General features: G+C 39.0%; 1 protein-coding gene across 2 annotated transcripts in view; it reads left to right on the top strand.

The window, feature by feature from the left end:
• SOX5 (SRY-box transcription factor 5) overlaps positions 1-25,573 on the top strand; it is a 611,279-nt gene that overhangs the window by 483,740 nt on the left and 101,966 nt on the right. Inside the window, exon 10 of one of the 2 annotated variants that reach the window (XM_082064631.1) lies at positions 24,794-24,917. In XM_082064631.1, coding sequence (XP_081920757.1) covers positions 24,794-24,917 — 124 coding nt within the window. The remainder of the gene's footprint in view (positions 1-24,793; positions 24,918-25,573) is intronic. The other variant, XM_082064630.1, reaches the window with a different exon arrangement.

Raw genomic sequence — 25,573 nt, 5'->3', positions numbered from 1 at the left:
GGATAAGATACCAGTTTAGTCCTGTCCACACCCTATCGTCAGAGTTTATATGGTGCAGAGTTTATCTGGATGTTGACCTCTGTCCTTTATCAAATTTAGATGGACTCTATAGGCACTTAGCTGTCAAGCTTCAATATAGGGCACCAATCTGGAATACCAGGTGTTTCTCCATGGCCAGCAAATAAGAAAGGTGATAAATTAGTTGTGATTCAAGTGCCTTAATCTCTAGCTAGAGGAAACATAAATCTTGGACAGAGACACTAACCTCAAATGAACTCATTAGCTGACTTCCCAAAGCCTCTCTGTTCTTGGTAGCAACATCATCTCCCTCCCCATCAAGCAGATCCTTATTCCAGGTAACCATTTTGACTCCTTCTTCCACTCTTTCCTGTCCCAAATATTTTTGATTATTTTGGTATGGCATTTCTAAAATCCACCTTTTTTTTTTTTTCCCCCCATCTAAAACTTTCAGCCATATCTTTGCCAATCTTACAGCTTGATTGTTGAGCCTTCTGTTCTTACACTTCCATTGTCTCCCTGCTTTCCTGGCAGGACATTCCCCAGACACTGACCATTGTCCCTTTGCTTCTGTTGATATTATTGGACTCAAGTCCTTCCTTCAGCCTAAGCATTAGCTCCTTGTTTTCCAGATATTGTTTCCCAAAGTTTCTTTATAGCTCTGCTGCTCTTATTTTTCCTCTTCTGCTTCATTCTGATCCTGATCTGTTCTGCTGGTGATGCTCACCTCATTGTTTTGTTTATTCACTTTCCCTGTTCTGTCTCACACTTGGTACAGAAGTGCCCCAAATGTGTAGAGTAACCTTTCCAGAATGGTCCAAGCCTCAGTATTGCTCAAATTATTCCTCAAATTTTAATGCTGCTGTTACCTGCAGGCAGTTAACAAATCCATGAAATCTAGACTGGAGACAAACACAGCACCCTAAACAGTCTTGGTAGACATTTACTCCTTTGTACGTTATTGTGTGTTACACTTGTGGTATCTTGTCTTAAAAAAAAAGATTTAATAATGTGCAGGACCCTCTTTGATCATGCACACTCAGATGTTGGACCTCTGGAGTCCTTTGAACTTTCTCACAATATAACTAATAAATGATGACAGTAATAGAAAGATTCACTTCACTTACTTCCCTCTCTGGATTCACCTGGATTCTGAGAGTTAATGTTTTTGTGTGACGCAGCTTTGTGTTAAAGAGCCTTGGCTGATATGGGGCATCAGTGTGATCATGTTAGTCACCTCCCACCAATTACTTGCTATTTTACTGAACAAATCCCTAAAGTACTTTCTTCTAGTTAGATAATTATTCAGATGAACTCAGTCTGCCCACTTATGGATCAATCTGTCCGTATATGTTCAAGGCTTTTGACACTATTTAGGTTGAGAATTGCTATGAAAATATGTACCCAAATTTGGTTTTCCGTAATCAGTTTCTCTCTGCTTACTGCTGTCTGCTTTCTAGACCTTAAGTTGTTATTAATGCCTCCACTCAGGGATGCTGAGGAGTGAAGGAAGCTTTCTTTATAAGAAAAAATGAGTAAGTTTAAGCTTATTTGTCTCATTCAACATGGGCCTCATCAAAAGTGTACATTGAATTGTCGTCTATATCACGCACAGCATTCTTTCCCCTTATGCCACAGAAAGCAAATAGAGGCAAAAGGCAAGCTGTAATAAAACCAAAAAGCATTTGATGTTATCTGCTCCCTCTTGGGAACTCCTGCAGCTTTCAGTACGTTTGTGAGCAGCTGAGTAAGAGCAAGGTAGCAGTGGGATTATTAGTGAGAGAGCATTTTAGGAGAGACATGAAAAGGGGACCAGTTCTTATTCTGATGCCTGCTTTTCCTGTGCAGTTAAAAAGAGAGAATCATTTAAACGTGCTTCTGTCAAACTCCTTTCATTGGTCTCTTTTTCTCAGCAAAGTTACCAGTGGTTTCATTCATAAGATGATCTTGAAGGTTGTTTCACTGTCACTGGGATGTAGTTAAAGTATTTTGTAAAGGGTACCACTCAAGTGTAAAGATGCCTGGTAGGAAAAATAAGGCCCTTGCAGATAAAGAGCAGCAGCCCATCAGATCTTGCTTTTTCAAACCAGGCAGGTTCCCCCGTGGAAAGATTAATTACAGTCAGGTTTGGAAGACAGCCTTGCTGTGTTTTTTTTCTCCTAACATTAGAAAAGATAAAGGGGGTGATTAGTGTGCACAAAGCCTCTGATCAAACCAGCACTGAGGTTTGAGACAGGAGGTTCAAACACTTTATGGATCACTGGTGCTGACAGGTAGATCACACAAGCCTTAAACAGATGTTTAGTGAGAAGATGAATGTGTGAGATCTCAAACATGCAGGGCTCCTTTGCCTGGCCATAATAGCCTGTGAAGCGTTCAAAACCTTCTGTGTTATTTTTTTTTAAGCTGCCCCACTAAAAAGGGAAGAAGGGAAGTACTAACAAGCTTGCAGTAAATTTTGAATTTTTTTTAAATTGAATTTAAATATGACCAGGTTCTTAAAATTCTTGAACTTTTTCTTTAGGAAACGCAGGCTATTCTTTTGGGATATATGACCACAATTTGCCCTCCCTAGAAAGCTCTTGCTGTGAGCCAAAGAGTGTGCATGGTCTGATGAGGTACATATGAGATGCTGAATTGGAATAGAGATACATTCAAATTAAATTACAAATTTCTTTGTACCAGAGAGCTTTAGAGACGGGATGCTTTTTAGGGGATATGCATACTCTGTAGGATACACTACATCAGCACAATGACTTGAAAATACAGTAATTATGTAAGGGTTGTTGTGCAAACTGTATTTACTAGGCCTCTTTGAAACATTTTGAGTTGTTGATATGAAGAGAGGAAAATATTGCATCGGTGCCATTTATTCTGAAAATTCAGAAGTTCTGGGCATGATTTTTAGTACCTTCTCAAGAGAAATTAGCCTTGCACTTTGTAGTCACAGAATCTCTCATTTGGAGGTGAAAATGTTCTGTGTGGGGGACAAGCGGAGACCCTCCCTATCGAGCAATATATTAAGACCTTGGCAGAATGTCTGATGAATGTCAGACACCTGGAGGGATCTATTCAATTTAAAAATGGGCTCGAGCCAAAAAATTCAGAACCCAGTTTCAGATTTGAACACTCTGGAGTTCAAGGATTTTTTCGATAAAGAGTTTAAGCCACTCCATGTAAATAATAAAATTACAGATTTTGGTCTGGACATGGATTACAAGCACCTCTAAAATCCAAGAGTATCTTTAGGGCTTGATTTAGTTGGTCTGGAAAGCCCTGATCCAGGGTTTAAAATCTTTGCTGGTTAACCTTGAAATCAGTTGGTTTGTAAGTGTTGTGGGTTTTGTTTTTTTTTTATTTTACCCCATTTACTGGTTTTTAGTTCTTTTTAAAGAAATGCAGAAGAAAAGGTGTTTGTAAGCAGCTTCCCAAATTATTTTTTGCCATCCATGAGTGTAGGGCTGCCTGTTTGAATGTTTCCAAGAAAGTATTGTTCTTATGTGACAACAGGTCAGAAAGACTCTGCATTAATTACACTAACATATGGTTATTAACAGATTCTAGCTCAGGGAGCAATACTTTACAATGTTATCTTCCACATAGTCAGATGTTAGCCATATTGTCAGTGCTGGCAGCTATTGTTTCACTCATTTACTTCACAGAGCTAATTACTCCCTAATAATAACTTTACCTTGGAGTTTTTCACTTGCTTGTGCCAGCAAACCTGTTCACACTACATATGCTAATTATTGGCACTTATTCATTATGTTAAGATAGCTTTAAGTTCAAGCTGTGCAGCCTGGCTTTCGGTATGGAGCCAGCTGGCTGCAAAGTTCCACCTTTTTTTTTTCCTTTTCTTTTTTTTTTTTTTTTTTTAACTAAAGTCATTAAAAGTTTTAATATGGGCCTGTCTTGTTCTCTTTACAAAATTCGGTCTTTCAGGAATTGAGGCGCATAGTTAGTAACTCATGGACAGTTGCAAGTTTTAGAAGGATTTCCCGGTTTTCTTAAAGTGTTTCTCAGAGCTTGCAGTGAGCTCTTTTCTGTTAATTCATTTGTAATTTGAAGTATGAGGCCATTTACCAAAATGGATATTAATTTACCTCCTTCCTCCACCCAGTTCTAGCTCCTTCCCTATTTCATCGTTCTGTATACTTTTCCATGGGGAGTCCCAAGGCCTTTTCAGTGCCTGCTGAGGATGCTCGCTGTTGATTTTGTTTCTCCATGCTTTCAATGTCCAAGGGCGTAAACCTTCAATGAGCTTTGTATGGATGGATTCACCGATTTGTCCTGGGCTCAACATAAGTACAGCAAATCAGATGATTCAGATTTGCAGCCTAAAACAGCCAAATTTCATGGGATTGGGTCTATTACATCTTTCCAGAATTCTCCGTGATCCTTTTTCACACTCTAGAATAGTGCATATTCTCATAAAACCCAGAGAAATGCAGTGTCTTCTAAAGATAAAATGCTGTCCTTGATTCGCATGAAGAATTTTATGAAAACCAGCTGAACATCTACATGGGAATCAAAGACAATCGATGGCTGATCCTGGTTAATGTTGTATGTACAGTATGGGATATTACAGATCTCACTGTTTCAGCTAGGACTCTTAAGAGTCCTGTGTCAGCTCATTGTCTAGTCTAAATCAGCATAAGTGCCTTTCCACTATCTGGTGAACTGGTCTGACATTGTGTGAAGTTCTTAAAGAAATTATCCAAGTTAAGGTGATCTTGTGTGAAATCCCATTCATTTTTATCAGTAGAAAGAGGAGACTGAAATCTTCCATATGTAAGAATTCAGCCTGTATGGGGGGGGGGGGGGGGGGGGAAGAGAGAGATCTATTTCTGCCTCCCTATGAGGTTTTGAGCTACCCTGACCCTGATATTGCAAATAAAATGTTTATTTCGATTGTGGTCTAGCTGACTTCATTAGAAAAAATGCATGCAGAAACCTTCCATTTGGCCATCTTGTCTTCTTGGTGTGCACATTATATACATTAGGATTTCTCTCCATGCTGGTTCTATTATCAACGAAAACATGGATGAATTAAGTAAGATTATTCTATAATCAGGAAAGGCTAAATCTTTCCTCTCCTGTACACATGCAGACTTCCAGTGTCACTATGGACAGGTCTTGTGTACCTCAGTGCAGAATTTGGCCATAGATTAGGTGAGAAAAAGCAGGTTGCCTGAAACCAAACATTTACTTGAAATAAAAATATTGTTTCCTGCAACTTCCCATTTTACAACCTCAGAGCACCAGACTGGATTCCCTCCTATGTTACTGCAGTTCGGGTTTAGTACCGTTCCAGTGATATCAATAAGCACTTTGAATACACTTCTTAATAAAACTGAAGTAAACAGACTTTTAGTTGAGACATAATAGATGATCTTTACAGACTTTTTTACTTCTAGTGTTTCTTGGGCTAAAAAGTCAGAGTATTGTTTAGTAAAAATACTGTAATTGTGACTGTATATTATAATGTCCAGTCCACATTATACAAAGGCCAGGGCTTGGGAGGAGGGGAATTTATCCTGTCCTGAAGTGATTTGGAGCTATGAAGACAAGTGATACTCAAAAGGTGGGAGAGGAAAAACTCCAAATTCTTTTCCTGGCACACAGCTCCTGCAGTCAGTGAGTAAAGCATGTAGAGTCAATCTAGCAGTGGTTCGCTGGGTCAGAGGTTGGTTTTCTGCAGGAAGGAAGCTACAGATGATTTCTAAAAGCTTGTTCGCAGCAGTGACCCTGGACCTGAGTGTTTTGGTGTACCATCTGGCAAGATTCCAGCTCACTTGAAGGGAGTGTGGAGTCTTGTAGCTACTAAACAGATCATATTAAAATGAAAGGAGGGAATCTAGTGGCAGGCTACAAAGATGATTATGGGTCTGGAGCATTTTATAAGGAAAGACTGAGAGAGCTGGGTCTGTTCAGCCTGGAGAAGAGAAGGCTGAGAGGGGATTTTATCAGTGCTTATAAATATCTCAAGGATGGATGTCAAGAGGATGTGACCAGACTTCTTTCAGTGGTGCGGAACAATAGGATGAGGAACAATGGGCACAGACTGAAGCACAGGAGGTTCCATCTGAATATGAGGAGCAACTTCTTTACTTTGAGGGTGCCAGAGCACTGGAACAGGCTGCCCAGAGAGGTTGTGGAGTCTCCTTCTCTGGAGACATTCAAAACCTGCCTGGACACATTCCTGTGGGATCTGCTGTGGGTGAACCTGCTTTAGCAGGTGGGTTGGAGTGGTTGATCTCCAGGGGTCCCTTCCAATCCCAACCATTCTGTGATTCTGTGAAAGAAACTGTCACTATGTTTGGAGAAGGTTTAATCCAAACCCTTCAAACTGCAGTACAACTTCGAGGGAGTTAACCTTTGCCTGTTTTTATGAAATGCTAAATGCCAGATCTGAATTAATTTTGAAGATTTGGATTTAGACTTGAACTTTATGATTTAGACCCATATTAAGAAAGCCTGGTATCTCTGCTCAGACACCACTCAGTTCCTGCCTCCGTGACCTTCTGCTTTCTTGATAGACTTAAAACATTACCAAATTAGTGGTACCACCTAGCAACAACATATTAATATTTTATGCAAAAAACTGAAGTGGGGTGTGTCTGGGAACCCTGCTTTTAAGATTGATGGAAATGGGAACCCGGAGAATTTGTATGGAAAGTCAGATTGAGTTTCAAGTTAGTTTTCCAGGATTAGGTGTGGTATTTGAGACTCTGTAAATGAAGAGAGAGGAAAGCCAAGAATTTTCCTTCCTAACTGTTCCTTCTATGTGCCTAAATTGAAATGTATATTTCTACACCCTTCCCACAACTAGTTATTGAACACACTGGAGGTGTGAGTAAATATCTAAATGGGAATATCTGGAGGTAATGTTTAGTACTGGTGTCCATCCTGACCAGCAAGTGTGAGAAAAATAAAAAGGTGCAGGTTATTTTATCAGGTGCTTTTATGTCTAATAAAGTGGGTACTACCTACCAGAGGTGAGCAGGACAGTAAAAAAAACAAAACAAAACAAAAAACAACTTAATAGCAACTAAGAAAAGACATCCAGCAAAAATGCTGTGACAGAACTCTTAGGAACTTGTTTATATAATTAAGGCAGTTTCCTCAAGGCAAACTGTGAGAGAACACTTCAAAAAAAAAAAAAAAAAAAAGCAAGCTTAGCTCCTCCTCAGATATTTGGCACTCCTTAAAATCTGCTGGAGCCTGACGGACTGTTCTGACATTCTTAATGCACCTGAGAGTTACTTCCAAACATGCCTTTCCTTATGCTAGATCTTGCCAAGATCTTTTGGATAAACCTCATTTGAAGTTTCTAGGATACAGTGATGTGGCATGAAGGAGCCATAGAAGAGGTTTCAAAATACGATTAGCACCTATTTCTGAATCTCATATCACAAAAAGATCTTGGCCAAATCATCTGTAATTCATCTGAAAGTATGTTATTTGACAGCCAACTACCTGTAAAGACTGGAGGATAAATGACCCGTCATGAGATGGGGGGAACTAGTCAAAAAGCATCTAATCTAGGTATTTATCTGTGCTTTGAACCATGTACTTTGAATTCTTGGGTTTACAACAAAAAGCTAATCTTGGTCTTAACTATGGACAGCCTATCTGTATTCTTGTACATAAGGCTTGTGGGAGAGCAGTAAATATGCCCTGGACTGATGCAGTAGGGAGGGTTTACTGGTTTGTTCAGGAGAGGCGTGCCACTTTTGTGCTCTGCTTGACATCTTCACCTAATAGCAATAAAACATTTATGCTGCCTTATACTGTAACATATTGAATGAAAGCAGTGTATATGTGTGTGTGTATATATATATATATATACAAGTTTATTTGGGAGCATTTTAGAAGAATTACTGTTACACATGTTTGAGGCCCCCTGCCTGTAAAACTGCTTCATACCGTAGGTCAAATAAAGTTACAAAGCTCACCTGAAATAACTTTTCCCTAAATAATGTTGTGATTGGAGTCCGATGTCTTGAGTTGTTTCAAGTCTACATGCCACATTAGGGAACTGTGAATCCTCTATTTCTGCTAATAAAAAAACTTTCATTTTTGCCCTCATGGGTTACAAAATAGAAAAGCTCAGGATTCTCTTTGACCTAGGACTGAGTAGGGGTAATATGGCAGCTCAGTAATATTATGTGAAAAGTTGGGAAAGAAAAGACATGTCTGTCAATTGGCTGCAGAGAAAACACGCCTCTGAGAGATTTGGGGTTATTAGATTCTGTCCCTATTCAAACAGGAGAGTGTATGATGTGCAAGTGAAGCTGTCAGAGGTGTGTGATAAATACTCTTTGCATTCTGTCTTAAATTCTCCCTTGGGTATCACCATCTTTTGCATGGTACATGCCTATATGCTTGCATATGTGTGTGGACTCCTGTGTGTGGGGCATCTGTTTCGTGGGTACTGTGTGTATATATATATGTGTAAATATCAGTACATGTGCACATACACACACATTTACATTTTAAAATAAATACCAGAAATGAGATTTATAGATAGCTTTCCTCATTTACTTGTGTGGTGTGTGAGACGTGTGCACACACATCTATGGGAAAAATGTGTGTGTTTATAGTTCTGTATGGGCACAGATGATGTGTATGTGTATACAGGCGCAGACAAACATACACTCACATTGTAGTACATTAGATGCACTTAGATCTGTAGGACTCAGCATTTAATTAGACTATCAGCATAGATGTCTTGTAAAAATCATTAACTTAGAGTTATTATTTCATTTTTCTGAATATATATTTAATGTATTTCTTGTGCGAGGTGAGATGTAGCTAGCTCTGGAGCCCTCAGTACAGGAAGGACACAGACCTGTTGGAGAGGGGCCAGAGGAGGAACACAAAAATGATCAGAGGGCTGGAACAGCTCTGCTGTGAGGACAGGCTGAGTTGGGGTTGTTCAGCCTGGAGAAGAGAAGGCTCTGGGGAGACCTTATTGTGGCCTTTCAGTACTTAAAAAGGGCCTGTAAGAAAGACGGGGATGGACATTTTAGTAGGGCCTGTTAGGACAGGACAAGGTTAATGGTTTGAAACTAAAAGAGAGGAGATTCAGGCTAGACATGAGGAAGATGTTTTTTACAATGAGGGTGGTGAAACGCTGGCCCAGGTTGCCCAGAGAGGTGGTAGATGCCCCATCCCTGGTGACATTCCAGGCCAGGCTGGACGGGGCTCTGAGCAACCTGATCTAGTTGAAGATGTCCCTGCACATTGCAGGGGGGTTGGACTAGATCACCTTTGGAGGTCCCTTCCAACCCAAAGTGTTCTATGATTTTGTGTAATGGAGACTTAGTCCACTGGATGAGTCTGAGTAAAGTTAAGTCCTTGGAAAAAACAAGGTACACAGATAAGCCAACCTGTGCGTGTGCTCTGCTGATCCTTCCCTAACACTCAGTTGTTTCAAGCTGTGACAGACATTGTCAGATTGTTCTCTTGAATATATGTGGTTCCAGGAGAGAGCCAAACCACTGCAGCTCTTGAACAAGGCTTTTAAGCCAAACATTGGCATTGCAGCACTTCTGATGTTAAAATAAAGGTATTGAAACTGTTTGATTAACTGAAGATGGTCCTTTGTGATTACTTAATGACATGGTGGGAGTTTGAAGCTTGTCATTAATACTGTCATTTCTCTAAAAAATACTCTAAGTGCTACTTGGTACTGAGGTGACTAAGCACCACATTATTGCCTGAGCCCGGGTCTGTCTCAACGTGTTGTTGAATTTGTTGCATCAGGACATTCTGCTGCGCAGCCCTGGGGAACCCTACGAAAGGCATTTGCAGGCAGGAACTCGAAATAAGCACAGCCTCAGCGTAATTGTAGCCAAACAGTTCCACAGAAGGAGTGTCTGTGTGTGGAGTCTGAGCGTCCAGCTGTTCGGAGGAGGATTACGAGGGCTTTAATAGAGAGCACAGATGGAATCAGTACTATTGTCCAGAGTATTCTGGGGCAGAGGCTAAAGTGTGAAGGATGATCAGTGGAGAGCTGATTGGAAACAAAAAGAAAGAAAGAAAAAAAAAGTAAGAAAGAAAAGGGGGTGAGAGGGTGGGGAGGGCGGGAAATCCCCTTGTTCTCTACAAAGCAAAGGGATTGATGCTCTCCAATGGTGAGGGCGCAGAGGAAATAGTTCCCAAAGCTTGCTTTCATGGTTAGCAGGCATTGTAAAGATGGCACAGGTCATGTGTTGTGTGCAGCTGTTTAGAAGTTCTTACAGCACTGTTAGAGACTTAGCAAGGCCCATTATTCAAGGCACTAAGGCAGTTTTACTGGATATGGACTACTGCAATTGTATAAGCTCTCCATTGTGTGAGTACTAATTTAGAGTGCTGCCATAAGCCAGCCATACAATCCATGCTTCCCATGAATGAATGAGTCATCTTGATGAAAAGGCTCAGAGCACACAGCTCTGACTTTTAGTCTTAAAGGGACCTGATGTTTTCAGAATGGATCACATTTTAATGAACAAACTCAGTGGCAAAATATTTGGGTTTGAACTGCTAAAATAATCCTTTTCTTTTTGGAGAAAAGTATCATACCCAAAGACATTAGGTAGGTTTTCATTTGCATTAGCATGGTAGACATATTTGTAGTTACTGATTTGTTATGGGATATAAAAGTGTTACTAATGTGCTTGTATAAACATAGCAGGTTTCAAGGCCACTCAGTAAGCCAGCAATTTATGTCCTAAATCATTCCTTTAGGTGCCAGGGAGCCCCATGATTGTTTTATTCAAAACCATTTGGCTGCAGGAATGCAGCTGCTTTTCATTAATGGTGTCCGTGCACATACACAAGCAACATGTTGTTGTATAGCACTGCTGCCTTTTGATTTCCTTGATTGCGAAGAATACTAGAACAGTATGGGAACCTCTAATGCAGTTGCAACATTGTTTGGTGGAGTAATTTTCTCCAGAATTCTTATCTGGATGACTTAAGGTGACATCAAAAAAGAGGATTTGCTGTCCGATAACAGGACTTAGATAGCTTTTGGGAACATCTAAATCAGGGGACCCAAGACCACTTCCCGAGTTCATACGCACATTCTGTCCAGCCATCATTCAGACAGCTCCTCTAAGAGCCTTAGTTCAGGTATGAGATCTGAAGTTTTGGGGGCATCTAAACATACATAGCACCTGCTGGTGTGATCCGAGAGCCCTCTGTATTTCTCCTGCTCTGCAGGTCCTGAAAATGCCCCATTCTAGACACCTAAATGTTTAGCTCCTGCCTACGGGTCATTGCAATCCAGGAACAAGGCAGAGCAGCACTGGCATCACCTGAAAGGCTTAACTGACAGGTGTGGTGCCTGAAGCACAGTGATGGGATCATGAAGTGTAGCCTCTTCCTTTCTAACACACACCAGTTTAAGAAGTCTTCTTTTGTGTGTGTGCAGTAGCATGGTGAAAGCTTAGCAGTTGTCCAAGAAATGGAAAGAACTGAATTGGACCTTCTGATCTTAAAGGTCTTTTCCGACTGAAGTGATTCTAGGATTCTGTTTCCTTACTGCAATTCACATTGTGTGTCCCACATCTCAGGGGAGAGGTCTTTCTCCACATCTGCTGAAACTGGGCTTCATGCAGAAAGAGAAACACAGTTCATGTCATAAATGGAGCAGAAAAAAGAAGTATCATAGCTCAGTAGCCCACTGATGATATTTGAACCTGAATTCTGGTCCATAGATGCCTTGTGTGTGTGGTTGTATTTTGGTTGGGTTTTTTTAATTAAAGTTACTTTTTCAAATTAAGTTATTTCTGCCGACTATCATTGGGGTCAATTTGTATTGACTTCAGCAGAACAAGGACTCAACACAAAGTTTCTGCAGGTCAAATTTTGCCCTTAAGAAAATAATGATTATTACAAAGTCCCTTTTCTGAGCTGAGTATTACTTAAAAGCTAAAGGCATTTAAAAAATATCAAATATTGCTTTATGTCTTCATTGTGTTTACTGCTGGTTTCCTTTTTGATCTCTCTTACTATCAAACTAAGTTTATTGAGTCAGCTTTGTTTAATTAGCTTAATTTTACTTCTTTAGCAGCATTGCCAGAGTTGTAATTTTCTGATTCACAACTCTGAATGAAAATAATCCCTGTGACTGGCAAGACAAAACAAAAACAGAAGTGGAAAAGGAATTATTAAAATGTTTGTATTTGCTTAGGTAAAATGCTTCCAGAACTGAAATTTGGAGCAGAAAATATATAAGGATCTCAATACTTAAGTCTGTTCTTATTGAAGTGTCAGAGTTTCATTCACTTTATTGTGAATCAGGTCTACCTCACAAAGTGTGTTAAGTGTTAGTGCCTAAATTAAAACAAATTTTAAAAGCTCCCACTTCCAGTAAACATTTGCAAGATTGTTTATCTGGCAAAAATATTGGAGGATTCAAATAAATCTGCGCATCCTCAGTCACACCAGTGAGTGGGTGAGGACAGCTCAAGGGCTTTTCCTGCTCTCCCTTCAGCCAAACTCAGTGACATCAAGTGTTGTCATGTCATGTGGCTTGATGAGAGCCATGAGGTTCATCAGTTGCCACCACTACATTGAGGCTGTGGCTGTCCCATACTAGCCCATGAAATGAAATTGATGATTTGCATTAGTGAATCTTAATAAGCCCTTGATTTTCCATTGCACCAAGCATTGAGCTGAAGAGACCGTGTTCTGGATTAAAATTTGTCTGTCTCAAATTGTGCTTAAAGAGATCTCAGAAGTACTTTGTGGCCTAGCAGTGTTTCAGAATAAACAGTGCTAGGCAATAAATCATTCATCAGAAAATTCCTTTTATTGCTAAAGAGAAAAGGATTGTGGAAGAGCAGAACTTAAAAATGAATCCTGAATGGCCACAGTTTATGCTTAGAATAGAGTAGGTGGATAACATCACTGTAGTAATTTCGGAGCGTTTTACAGCGCTGTTATATCCCTCTCTCCCAGACACATCACATCTACCTTTCTCTTTAGTATGCAAATACACAATTAAAAGCATTTAACAGATAGAGATGAATAAGCTAATACAGTGTGCTGCTGGTAATTTATTTTCATTAACTGGGAGTATATGGAAGTACCCCAAAGAGCAAAGAGATGCTGGGAAGTTGTAATAGATAAGAATCTACTGACTGCTTTTATGTAAGACAATAGATCTTGTGAATATTCTGCTTCCTCTCCAGGCAGTGAGCTAGTATGGTTAACCAAAATTGTTGAGTAATTGTTCTGTGGTTGAGAACAAAATGCTGAATTAAACTGTTCCCAGCACAATAATTGTGTGATTACAGCATTTATGTTGCTGGCCAAAAGAACAGTCATTAGGTTTGGAAGACTTACCAAAACCACAGGCACAAAAAAAAAATGCAAATCACATGTAAATTGTCCTCTAATACCTATAGTGGCTTAAAAATTGAACTAGGAGTATGGCATGTGTATATTTAAAGGCAGTCAAGCCAGAAAAAAAATGATTGTACATTTAAGAACTACTTCAGACTAGGAGGAAAATACCCAAAGATTATTCATTTTCATTACGGTGTACTTTTCCCACTCTTGTGAGATCCTGGACTTCATATAGTATGTTTGTGTTCTGCTTTGGAAATGCTATTCTATTTTTCCCCACTGCATACCAATCAGATATTGTCTGGGAGTTGTAAGGTAGGTAGGACTCCCACACCTAACTAAATATTGGGCCAAGCTGATTCAAAGAGCAATATACAGGGGAGGAAGGCAGCAAATATTTATCTGATTGCTGTAATCCACCAGTAAAATTAAAAATTGATTTATGATGATAGGTGCTATTGTTAGGTAGACGATTTTCTTCTCCATTGCATGGTCCATATCTAGAAGTGCCAAAGAAACACTTACATTTAGTCTTTCTTTTTCTTCTGTTGTTTTTCCTCATATTTTTAATAACAAAGGAGAAGGAGGAAGACAAGGAAGTACTGAAGGAGACAGCAAAGGAAAAAAAAAGACAAAATGATTAGGGCAATCAAAATTTTTGTGCCTACAGTTCAGTGCAGTAACAAGCTGCAGGACTTGGGTAGCTGGCTACCTGTCTGTACACAGAAATCAGATGATCAGATATCTAAACTTTCTCATTGTATCAACAGTTAATTGTGTTTTAACTGTCTTGCTGTCACCAAATTGTATGTACAAAATGACAGACTGTTTTCAGTCCTATTCAAAAACATGTCCTCAAACAAAACTTGTGAACACATTTTCGTATGAGGATTTTGGTAACATGTAAAAAAGCATCCGTACATGAAGGGAAGAGTGGCAACATATCTATTTAAATAGTCTATCTTCTGCAACTCAGATCCATTTCACTTTTAAAATTGAGCTTTTGATGGTAAACCAAAACTCTTTTAAGGAACAATTCCTCTGGCAAACAGGACAGTCAGAAACAAGTCTGAACAACTGAAAGAGTGAGGAGAGGTCTTTATTGTGCATTTCCCTGGGCAGTAATTAGAGGCTATCCAATACTAGAAATGTGTTTTCCACTGAGGTTTCTACTAACATTTGGTCTTAGTTTTTCTGGCCATTTGTCCATTGTGTATAAGTGCAGGGGTTAAGATCATGTAGAAAGCACTGAAACTCAATATAAAATCATCATAACAATATCATCTTCAGGAAAGAATTACACTGAGTTGTAGCAACTAGTGCTCTGAAACTGATGTCGCTGGACACCAGACTTATAAGGAAACGTGTCTGATTTATTAATAATAATAAAAATTGGAAAAAGAGAGGGCATTCAAAGGCTTAATCAGTGGATTTAAATCTAAGATTTTCTGAGCAGATCCAATTCTGCCAAAGTCTACACTGATCAGGCAGTGGAGAACATTTCTTTCACTGTGCTGTATTAGATGGTATAAGGTTTTATTAACTATGTCCATCAACCTTTCACTTAAAGAAAGCTAGAAAACGTACAGACTTTTAGTGCAGAATTAGTTTTCTGAGTCCTTTCTTTATATTTTTGCTCTCTCTTTCTAGATAGTGTGGTTTTAAGTGAATGACTTTGATAAGACTTTCATGTTTGTTTATACCGTTGCACTATTCAGCAGCTGAATGGGTTTTGAATTTCTGCCCACTACATGATATTAAATAACCCCTATTTCTTGCCCACCGCCTACACACTAAAATTGTTCTGTTTGTTTTAATTAATGATATTCTACTTGTCAAAGAGATACTGAGTGAAAAACACATCTTGAAACCTCAGGGTTTTGTTTGAAAGAGTACTCTTTCCTCTTTATGTAATAATATTACTGTAAATCACAAATTGGCACAAAAAAACCCAAACCAAAACAATAAATAATTATTGTAAGGCAGAATTTTGATGGTATTCTTGTTTTCTGTGTCAGCTGATTTGAGTAAGCAAGATTTCTGTGTTAAGATTTCTGTGTTGTGAATGAAGAATTGTTCATGAGACTTAAATATCTTACTGTAATTATGCATGGAGTTGTTACAAGCAATGTGTCCTAGGTGACTCATAATGAGTGGCAGAGTTGAAGTAGAAGGCCAGATTGTGGTGATACTGCACTGCAATAGCATTGGAGGGGTCGGCATGGCTTTAGGACCAGAGGAAAGCTCAAGGGAGCTGTTACTTCCCATTGCTGGTACCTACCATGCCTGCCATGGTGGGGATGAAGGAAGACTGGGACGAGAGATGGGTTTGCCTTGCAAACTTTTTACTTTCCACTGAAGCACCACAGCACACCCACTTACCTCATATTTCATCCTCTCTTACTTTGTAGTCCCTCATTTCATCAAGCAGTGTTTGAACCATGGGCTGAGTGCTACTTTTGATTTGCAGCTTTTCTCCAGAAGTGCCCCAGGGTCATTAATAAAATAATGAGTCTCTTAAAGACGACAGTCCACTGTTAAGTGGTTTAGGCCTTAGATATTGATATATTCATGAATTTAGACTTTACCATTGTGTCAAAAATGAGGTCATGGCACTTGCCTTCATGTATACACCATCTTAAATAGAGTGGTTTCCATATTAGAACTATTCTCCCTGTTTCAGAGGTTAAAAAAAAATCTTTTTTTGAACAGTAGACAGGAAAAAATATTACTGCAGTTTATACATCAAAATGATTGTCTACTGGTGTTTGGGTATGTTATGGAAAAATCACCAATGGGTAAAAGAGGAGATGTAGCAGCTGGTCTTAACACAGATGCCTCTGAATAATTTTCTATGACAAAAATACCAGTCAGCCTTGCTTAACTATAATGTCGTCAGCCTTGCTCTTGCCACCCATTTCTTGATCTTCTGGGAGAAATGCACTAAAGAAATCTTTAGTGAGTAAGTTCACACCCCAAAAACTGCATCATTTCAGTCTGCTTAGGAGTAAGGCTCACAATTAGAATAAATATGTTTCTTTACCTAAGCTGCATTCTCGACCTGAAAACCATCTTGGACAGGTTTATAGCCAAGCATTTTATGGTCCTGTTTGCATCCTTTGACTGAAAACATTCACAACAATACTTTGGTGTTAGGATGAGCCCAAAAACACCTGTAAAGGGCTGAAGAGATAGCAAAGTGGGGCATTTCTTCTAGCTCTCAGACGTTATCTGTCAAAAGGGAGCCAGACCCTGTAATGGCATATAAATACTACTGTTTATTTCCATACCTGAATCTGTTGACTTCCAACAGTCACAGAAGTTCTTGAAAAGTCAGTGTTGGATGATCCTTCTTCCTCTTCTCCCCACTTCTCTATATTTCACACTATTGCTGAGCCTTGTTTCCCATTTCTACTTGTTCTTATAGTCTGTCCATTGATTCATAATGTTAAGATTTTCAGGCTCAGCCTTTTCTATGTTTAAAAAACCCCTGTGCTCTTAGAGGCAAAGTCCCCTAGCTTCTGCACACCTCTTTCCACTGTTACACCTGTCACTCTATTCCTATTCAAATAGAAAGAGCCTCCATTTAGCACAGAGCTGACACAAACTGGCCTATTTGCTCTTCCCTGATTCCTCTGCAGCAGTAGTTAATACCAGACCTTCTTCCCAGAGCTCTTTTGACAGCAGTCCATCGTACTGTTGTGCGAAGACTTCTGATCTGATTAAATGTGAGCACTGGGTATGCCAAAGAAGTGACTTTGAAAAGAAGGAGCGCTGGATTAGCACACACACACACAAACCCCAGCCACTTCCAGTCTCTTTAAACAGAGTGTTGAAAATCAGAAGGAAAAAGTATGCAGCTGACTTCTGGAAGGCTGGTATGAACAATGACAAGGGACGTACACTTATTTTTGTCTCTGATTCTTTATAGCATGTACAAAAAACCCAATAGTTCATTATAATGTGGATAAACTGAACCAATATAGATCAGCTAACTGTAGAAAACAGTACTTACTGAAGCTCAAGAAATTGTCCTACATGCTGCCTTTTAGAACACATCATGAAATCTCACACCTGTTTTCTTTTCACTGACAAATGTTTCACTGAATAGCTTATGGCTAGAGCGATCAGAACAGGTCCAGAGCTCATTGGGAAAAGCATTAAACACGCATCTGGGAACTGTGTGCTCCATCATACACATCAGTCATTAATGTAATTTCATATATTGTCCAGTTTGAAGAGAGTGACTTTGCAGATTAACTCTTGCTATATTACAGGATATGTAGGAGCAAGTTGCTATTAGTCAACAAAACCACAGAGGACAATATACCGTATAAATCAGCAGTTTTGACAGCTGCAAGTTTCTGGCAGGTTTCCATTATAGTCCTGGCTTATTCTTCTAGGAAGGGTACTACTGTTTAAACAAGGTGCCTGGGTGCTTGGAAGCTGTGGCATGAGAAGCATAGTATTTGTGTGAATATTTAGTAAGGTGAAATAAGTCAGTGTGGCCCAAACATCATACCTCAAAGGCCAATTCTGTGCCCTCTGCAACTTTAGCCTCCTCAGGAAACAAATGGCTCAATCAACCAAACAATGGATCTTTTTCTTCTATGGAAAGGGAAGAGCAATTATTTTGAGTTTTGCTCTTGAGCTGCAATTGCCTTTGTTTAGAAAGGGCTCTTTTGAGAGTGTTGCTGTTACTTGCATTACAGTCACTGGCCCTGAAAGTCCTGGTTTTGCAGAAGAACCCCACACACTGGGATGTTATGTAGTCGGGAGCAGCCATTCCTGCATGAACTTTTAGCCTTTTGACTTAGCTGCGTATTGGAATGAATTCCAGTTTATTTTTCTTTCAGGTGGGCTATTTGTGCAAGTGCCTTTGTGGCAGAATTGCCCTGTAGATAACCTACATTCTAAGTGGCACGAGCATGAATATACTTCTTGTCACACCTTGTCCCAAATGGGAAAAAGTCATCTCACTGCTTTTCCATACACTGTATGTTTTTTCTATACCAAATCCAATATAAAAGAAGTGTTCTGAAGTTCCTTAGTTACACCAATTAATGAGTAATACTGCTTTTTCCCTTGAAAGTATCCAAGAGATGTTCCTTAATGCAGAAGGTCCTTTTGGCTTATGTCATTGAAAGTGCGGCTAAAGATGTTTGTTTCTCATACACACATTTTTTTCTGTAGTATGAAGTAGAGGAGGGAAGCCTTTGGAAGCAAGCTACTGTCTTATTATTTGGTAGTTTAAGGCATTTCTCTGCACTTCAGTTAAAAAAGACTAAGCATGTCTTCATTTAGTAGTACTTACAGACTTCATGATGAGGTGACTTTGAGATGGATGCTGGTAATGACATCTGGATTATCTTGTAGGACTGAGCAAAGGCAGAAAGTTTCCAGCCTGAAAAGCCTTGCTTTTTTAAAATGAAAAATGTTTATGTAATTCTCTGAGATGCATTTCAGTTTTCCTGAAAGTTTATTCCTTGTGTTTTCCATGAGCCAAGCTACATACGTACCAATTATTACCTGCTAAGGGGTGTTTCCATATTCCATCAAACTAACAATTTTTTCCATGCTATCACTCCAAATAGAGCTCTTCTATGCTAGTGGAGTTGTAATGAAGGGTGTGGGGGGATTGGAGTGTCTCTCTAAATAGCCTTTTTATTTTTCTTAAGATTGCTGCTATGAGAGCATGTTTTTCTATGATCAGTATCACTGTTTGCAAACAATCATGAACAGTGAGGTGGTACTATTGAATGAACTGGGATGTTCAGACAGGATAAATTCTGATAAGTAGTGATATGAATTATGTAAGCCACTTATGCAGTGAAGAGAAGAATGACATTTAGGGCCCAAATCCACTGAAGATAACTTTTCAGGTAGAGATTAGGAAGAATGAGCTGCTCCCCAGTAGAGAAAGCAACGTGGTAGATCGTCAGAGCATGGGGTGGAATGTGTGTGCTGTCTGTCTCACCAGTGTCTTCCTCTCTACATCTCTGCTCCTTGGCATCCACCTTCTGTTTTTGCTTCTTAAGCCCTCACTAAGCACCCCATAAAACGCTACCTCAAGCTCAGTAGGAGAGGGATCATTGCATTACCCAGATAGGCAAGTCTCTGTGCCGTATAGATTTAGGACATGCATGTCAATTGAGGGAACTGATGTAGGGAAGAGAATGAGGAGAACAACATTTTCTTTTCTTATTTTAAACATCACTGTAAGGTAAAATAGCAGATTGTAGTTATATGAGGACATATATTTTTATTTCCCTTAAGATAGACATGGGGGGGTGTGAGAGAGAGAAAGAGATGGCCAACACATATGCTAATTAAAGAATCCGGTCCTGCAGCATAGTGTGTACCACCATGAGCCAAGTGTTTGTGGAGGAAGGGAGACCAATGCAATTAAACATGTCATTTTGAAGGACAGATTTATGTTATTGCATGTTAAATGTTCTTTCATATACAGTAGAAGTGATGCTTAACTTATAAACAAGTTGTAGGCAGGATGATATACAACAGTTTGAAGTGAATAGAGTCATTAATGTGCATCCATGGTTCTGGGAATGTAAAATCTGAATGTTTTTGAGGCGGCTGAGAATAACTCAAATGAAAATAAAAAAATAGCCACGCTTCCACATGAAGAAGCCATGTAAGAGATCATTTCAGCAAAGATGCTCATACAGCTCTTGAAGGGCATCTTCTAAACAGCTCAAGAGTAAAGTATTGCTCAGAGTTTTGTCAGTTTGTAGAGAAGGGAGTGTTGCTTTTAGCAGCCGTTCTTATTCACACTGAGTAAGTTGTTACTCCGTCACCAGTCCCACTGAAATTGATAGAATTGCTTCTGAAGAGCTAGAGGTGGGTGGAAGATCAGTATTCGCCCCTCAGTGGAAAGTGTTATGTATGGATGCTGGGAAATGTATTGAAATATTAACCAGGAGAGAGGAAAACTTATGTAAAAGTTTATGCTAATAAAAATGTAATGAGCAACTGCAGAAATGAAATTGGTAGAAGTGTATCAAGACAGAATAAATAAACCTAATAGCAGCTGCTATGTTAGGGGCTTAGATTTGTTGAAACTATGGGTTTATGTTACTTGAGAAATATTATGAGCCTACTAGATTAAGCAAGAGTCATGTGAGGGGGGAAATTGTGAACTTTTAATTAAAGACTGTGTCAGGATACATGGGCATGAAGGACCAAACTAAAGTCATGCATGCTATCCTGATTCTGGTGTTTCGTATGCCTTGAATGCCTTACTATGCAACCTTAATGTTTCCTTAAACAATTTTGTCTTTGTAGCTATTTATGCAGTGACCCAAAGCACTCATGTCATTTTACAGAAAATAGAGTCAAACTGTAGTTGTCAAGTGTTTGCAATCTAAATTTATACAAGTCACAGCAGGAGCTTGTAACAAACAGTAGGGGTACCTTAAAAACATACTGCTTAGGTACCTGTAGTAACCATAGTATGGTCCTAAAAGTAGGTAGGAGACCAAAATTTAGGCAGAAATACTACAATTACAAGGAAACTGGGAATGCTGGAAATCTAGCTGGGGCTGCACTGAATGCCTGTCTTTGTGTGGTTGGATTTGTTATGGTCAAGTCATAAAGGACATGCACAAATTTGTGAAGAAGCTGGCCCAGGCTTCAACAGCTTGAATTTGTTCCAAGTTTACTAGCAAACTTTTTTTGATAAGGAGAAGTCATTTAAGACCAGATTTTTCAAAGGCACTGAGCGAGGCACTTCCTGAAATTAAAAAGGTCTACGAGCAACTCTGAATGCCTCAGTTTCCCATTTGGACAGTAGATATAATGTTAGTTGCTTGTCATGTGCTTATGTGTTTTTTTTTCGTTGATCAGTTCTTTAGGGCTACTCTCCTTTTTGGATTTTCATTGGCAAATCGGAGGCATCCCTGATTTTGGCTTGGGCTCTAGGTCAAACTTGGTTACAATTTCTTCCACTCCTAAAATAGTTAACCATTACAGAAGATGGCTTGCTGTCCTCAGTTAGAAGAGCCTCAATTAGAGAACCTTTACTTTATTGGGCTGTTTGAACTCTTGTGTATCCACTTTGTTAAGGGGAGTATTAGTCATAAACTAAATGTCAATTGATATGATTTATGTCTTTCATTGGAGCATGGGCTTTTGTCTTGCCCCAAATTATTTGTTATGTGAATGGAAGTATGAATACCTTGACTGGTGAATTGATTATATAGAATATTATGGCTCTTGTGACATTTGGTTCATTTCTTTGTTACTTTATGTGTGTCATATGCCTTTTTTATGCATATGGTGCCTCTACAGTTTGTCATGCAGTACAAAAGTGCTTCTGGTCAATCTGATACGTGGTGATGGCATTCAAATAAAAAGATAGATCAGGGAACTGTGTGACCAGTTGACATGGTGGCAGTAGTATGTGTTATGATAAAACAGGCCCTTGGAAGATTGTATCTGTATCATCCAGACTATCATAAAGTAGATAAGTTATGAGGTGGAATTGTAGCCCATTAAATCCATTGGGAATTTTGTGAGGATTGAAACTATGATATTTACCTTTAGGAAGTTAAAATTAAGAAGAGGTAATGACAGAGAGAGACTGGCAAGTGGAGAATTTTGGCAGCTGTATAGATTTTTAGATGGTTAAAGATGTATTTTTTTTATACGGACATATATATGCCCATTAGCAGAACAAATTGAAAGGCCTGAAAAATGGCTCTGGTTTCAGTCCATTACATTGAACCTAGAAGTGTGGTATCAAGAAGTTACCATCGAGAAAACATTGGAAAGTATGTAAACTATATAACAAAAAACATTTGTGAGAGATGTAACTGACCTAGTAACATCTTTTTTCTTAGTTAAGAAAAAAGAAAGTAAAGAGGAACATACCTTTCCTGTAAAACTCAGGAGGAGAGCTTGTATTGTGTGCCACTTGAAACAGTTGTATGCTGGCAATTCTAGGTAATAATTATAATAAAAAACGTAACAAAAGTTAAGCTGTAGTAGTTAAATGAGCTGTAAAAATGAAGAGTCTGTAATTTGAATTGTGTTGTGTCAGGTAATCGGATTAAAATAAACTAATGTTTGCACTTATTTGAATTTGGGAGAAAATGAAGTGTAGCTCTTTGAGTGGTGCTACATACATTCCATCCTGGAAGGAGAATCACATTGTTTTGACTGCGTTATTTCTGTATCCATGCAAACCATCCTCATCACTCTATAGTTCTTACCTCCTTAATGCAACTGGGGTTGTGTCATTTGAAATTAGTGGGTATAAAGCCCCTTGGAGAGATAAAGAGGAGCAGTGATTTGAAAAAATGAAACGCAGCAGTCAGATTTAAGAAGAAAGGGCATTTTGCTGGTAAATGTTTTCCTAAGTGGGAGTTTTTCAGTGTGGTGTTTTGCTCGTGTATTTGGCAGTCACTTGGAATCAAGTGCAGACTTGTGCTACATTGTGGGCTTGGCAATGACAATTTGTGTGTGTGTGGTGCTTTAGTTATATTAGCCCTGGAGGCAGAGTTAACACTTGCAGTGGGACAAGAGTATTTGCAGTCATCAGAGAACTTTGCAGTCAGCTTCAATAACATCACTCCATTTTTTTCACTTTTTTTTTTTAACATTTTTTTTGGCAGCAAAGCTCTTAGTAGAACCATCTGTCTTTCTATTAGTGTTTTTGAGTCCTGTTTTGAAGCTTCTTTGCTTGGCAAAGTCACTTTCATCCTTGGAAACCATTTAAAAAAAAAGTTCTGTGGCTTTTTGCCGAAGAAGAGTACTATGCAAAAATTCCACACGGCTGTTCATTTTTGTTCTAAAAGAATACAGTTACTTTGTCTTTGTCTTAAAAAAAACTCAAGCCCCAAACAAAACAATCAAGACATAAACACATGAAGAAAAGGCAGACATTGGGCAATTCTAGGGTGACTGAATGGGGATAGAAAAGAAATTGCATTTTTTTTTTTTTTTTCTCCACTAATCCAGTTAAAAGTATGTATGTCTTCTGATTAACAGGATCAGAATAGAATCAAGTTAGTTCAGTGAGTGGACCTGCACCTACTCTAGCTTCAGTCCCAATCTTAATCAGTCCCAGTGCAAGAATTTCCCATCAACAGTGCTCTTGAACTCCATCCCTGCAAATTGTTTCAGACTAGAAAGATGCAGTTAGCAACGCACACAGGTGTTGACAGGTCCTGGCATAAATTAAGAGGTTACCTTCCCAAATTTCGTATCACTCTTCTGCCTTCTAACAGTGTTGGGTGAACCGAGGCATCTCCTGGATCTTTAGGAGATTAAATTAAAATAAAATTGAGTTAAGATGCTGTAGTCTGAACTGTGACAACCAAAGAGCTGGCACAGATTCCCTTTGGCTAATTCTGCTATGCAAGGCAATAATGGTGTAAAACTTTCATACACCTCTGGCCAGAAGAGGTTGTCTATCAGTACCCTAATTCTCCTTCTTTCTTAAGGCTACAGACCACGAACTAAATTTTAGTCTTTGATAATGTATCTGTACCTCCAATGCCTCAGCTTTACAGTGCCATTAAAAATCTAGATGACCTCTCTCAAAAAATGAGTTCCTCACCCTTTACTGACTGATCTGGTCAGTAGAATGGGGTTCTTTAATTCAAACCAGCCATTTAACATTTTAATTTAGCAAGCATTTTGTTTCTCATCTGTGTGAAATACAAAGATGATGTCCATTTCTAGTAATTAAAAACTCTGACAGAACAGGGTAAAAGCAATAGTATTAGACATTGTGCTATGGCCAGCTTCCAGTTTTGATGACTAATTTCTGCATGTCTTAAGTCCCCTGCAGTATCCACTTACACTATAATATTTTCCACTTCCTGACTTGCATGGTTGTGTACAGTTGCTGTGCAAAGTTGAAGAGCTAACGCTTCAGACATAGCTGTGCTTTATTTGTGAACAAAGCATCTCAGCCTTTTGTCTTACGACCTCAAAGACTTTATCTTTTCACATGTATGAATAAGTGTATTTACATGGACAGAAGAATAGCACTGACTGTGCTGTAGACTACTTATGCACATATTTGTACTTCTCTGTATTTGTATCTTTGTGTTTGGGCTCAGTCGGGGTGAAAACTACTGTCTAAGACAGAGATATTGTTACACAGTGCAGAAAAAGAGACAGAAGGCCCACCCTGCTGTCAAAGAGAAGTGCTATGGACTGGTATAATTAATTGGGATATAGGTATGCATTAGTGGAATATTTTGATTTATTTTGGATTAATGTAATTCGTATGAAGTGATTTGGTAATTAAGATGAGGCTGAGTAGTTGATAGAACTGGAACACCCCACTATGGAGGACCATATTCAAACCTGATCTCTCAGATCAGAAGTAAGACAAAGCATGTAAGCAGATAGTTTCCCCAGAAAAAATTCCACGTTTGATTTTCCCTCTCCTGTTCAGCAGGTCCAGGGTCAGCTGCCTCCATTAATGATTCCCGTATTCCCTCCAGACCAACGAACCCTAGCAGCAGCTGCACAGCAAGGATTCCTTCTTCCTCCTGGTTTCAGCTACAAAGCGGGATGCAGTAAGTCCTGTAGATTTTTTTAGTTCAAAGTGGGTGTAGGGCACAATTAAATGCCAATTTGTATAAAAGTATCACCTCTCTAGTCCGAAGAAGAAAGCCATTAACTTGCACAGATGAGTCTAAAATAGAGGATTAGTCGGTATCGTGTGAGGAAAGATTCTCAGAGATGAAGCATGTGTTTCAACATAACAGCAAGACATTTCACACAGCAAGAAGATTTGTGCACCTTCTTTCTGACAGATCTTTTTGACAAGTGAACGTGCTCATGACCACACATACATACATATATCTGAAGAGAAGCTGTTTGAAACTTCCCAATAAATTTCAACACTGTTGTAAGAAAATATGTTTTTTCCCTGTAGCAGCCTGCTTACTATTTGTGAACTGAGGGCCTATTCTAGTCTCTTTCTTCACACAGAACTCACATTAATCTCAACAGGGGTTCTGCACAGAGATCAAAGATAGCATATGCCTTTCAGTTTGATGGACTAACACAAACTATATTTATGAGAGCCTAACACTAAAAAATATAGCATCTACTACTTTTTTAATCTTTGAAAGGTTTGTATTGTTCTCTACGCTCCCCAGATTTTTTTGTAAATTTTGTTTAAGCCTTCTATAGGATTTCATGTTTCTGTCAGCAGGATGATAATAAA

This window comes from Streptopelia decaocto (assembly GCF_964273445.1).
Source record: "Streptopelia decaocto genome assembly, chromosome: 1".
In the NCBI taxonomy this organism is placed as follows: domain Eukaryota; kingdom Metazoa; phylum Chordata; class Aves; order Columbiformes; family Columbidae; genus Streptopelia; species Streptopelia decaocto.
Note: the sequence above shows the minus strand (reverse complement) of the source record. Positions and strands in the feature narration are given on the sequence as shown.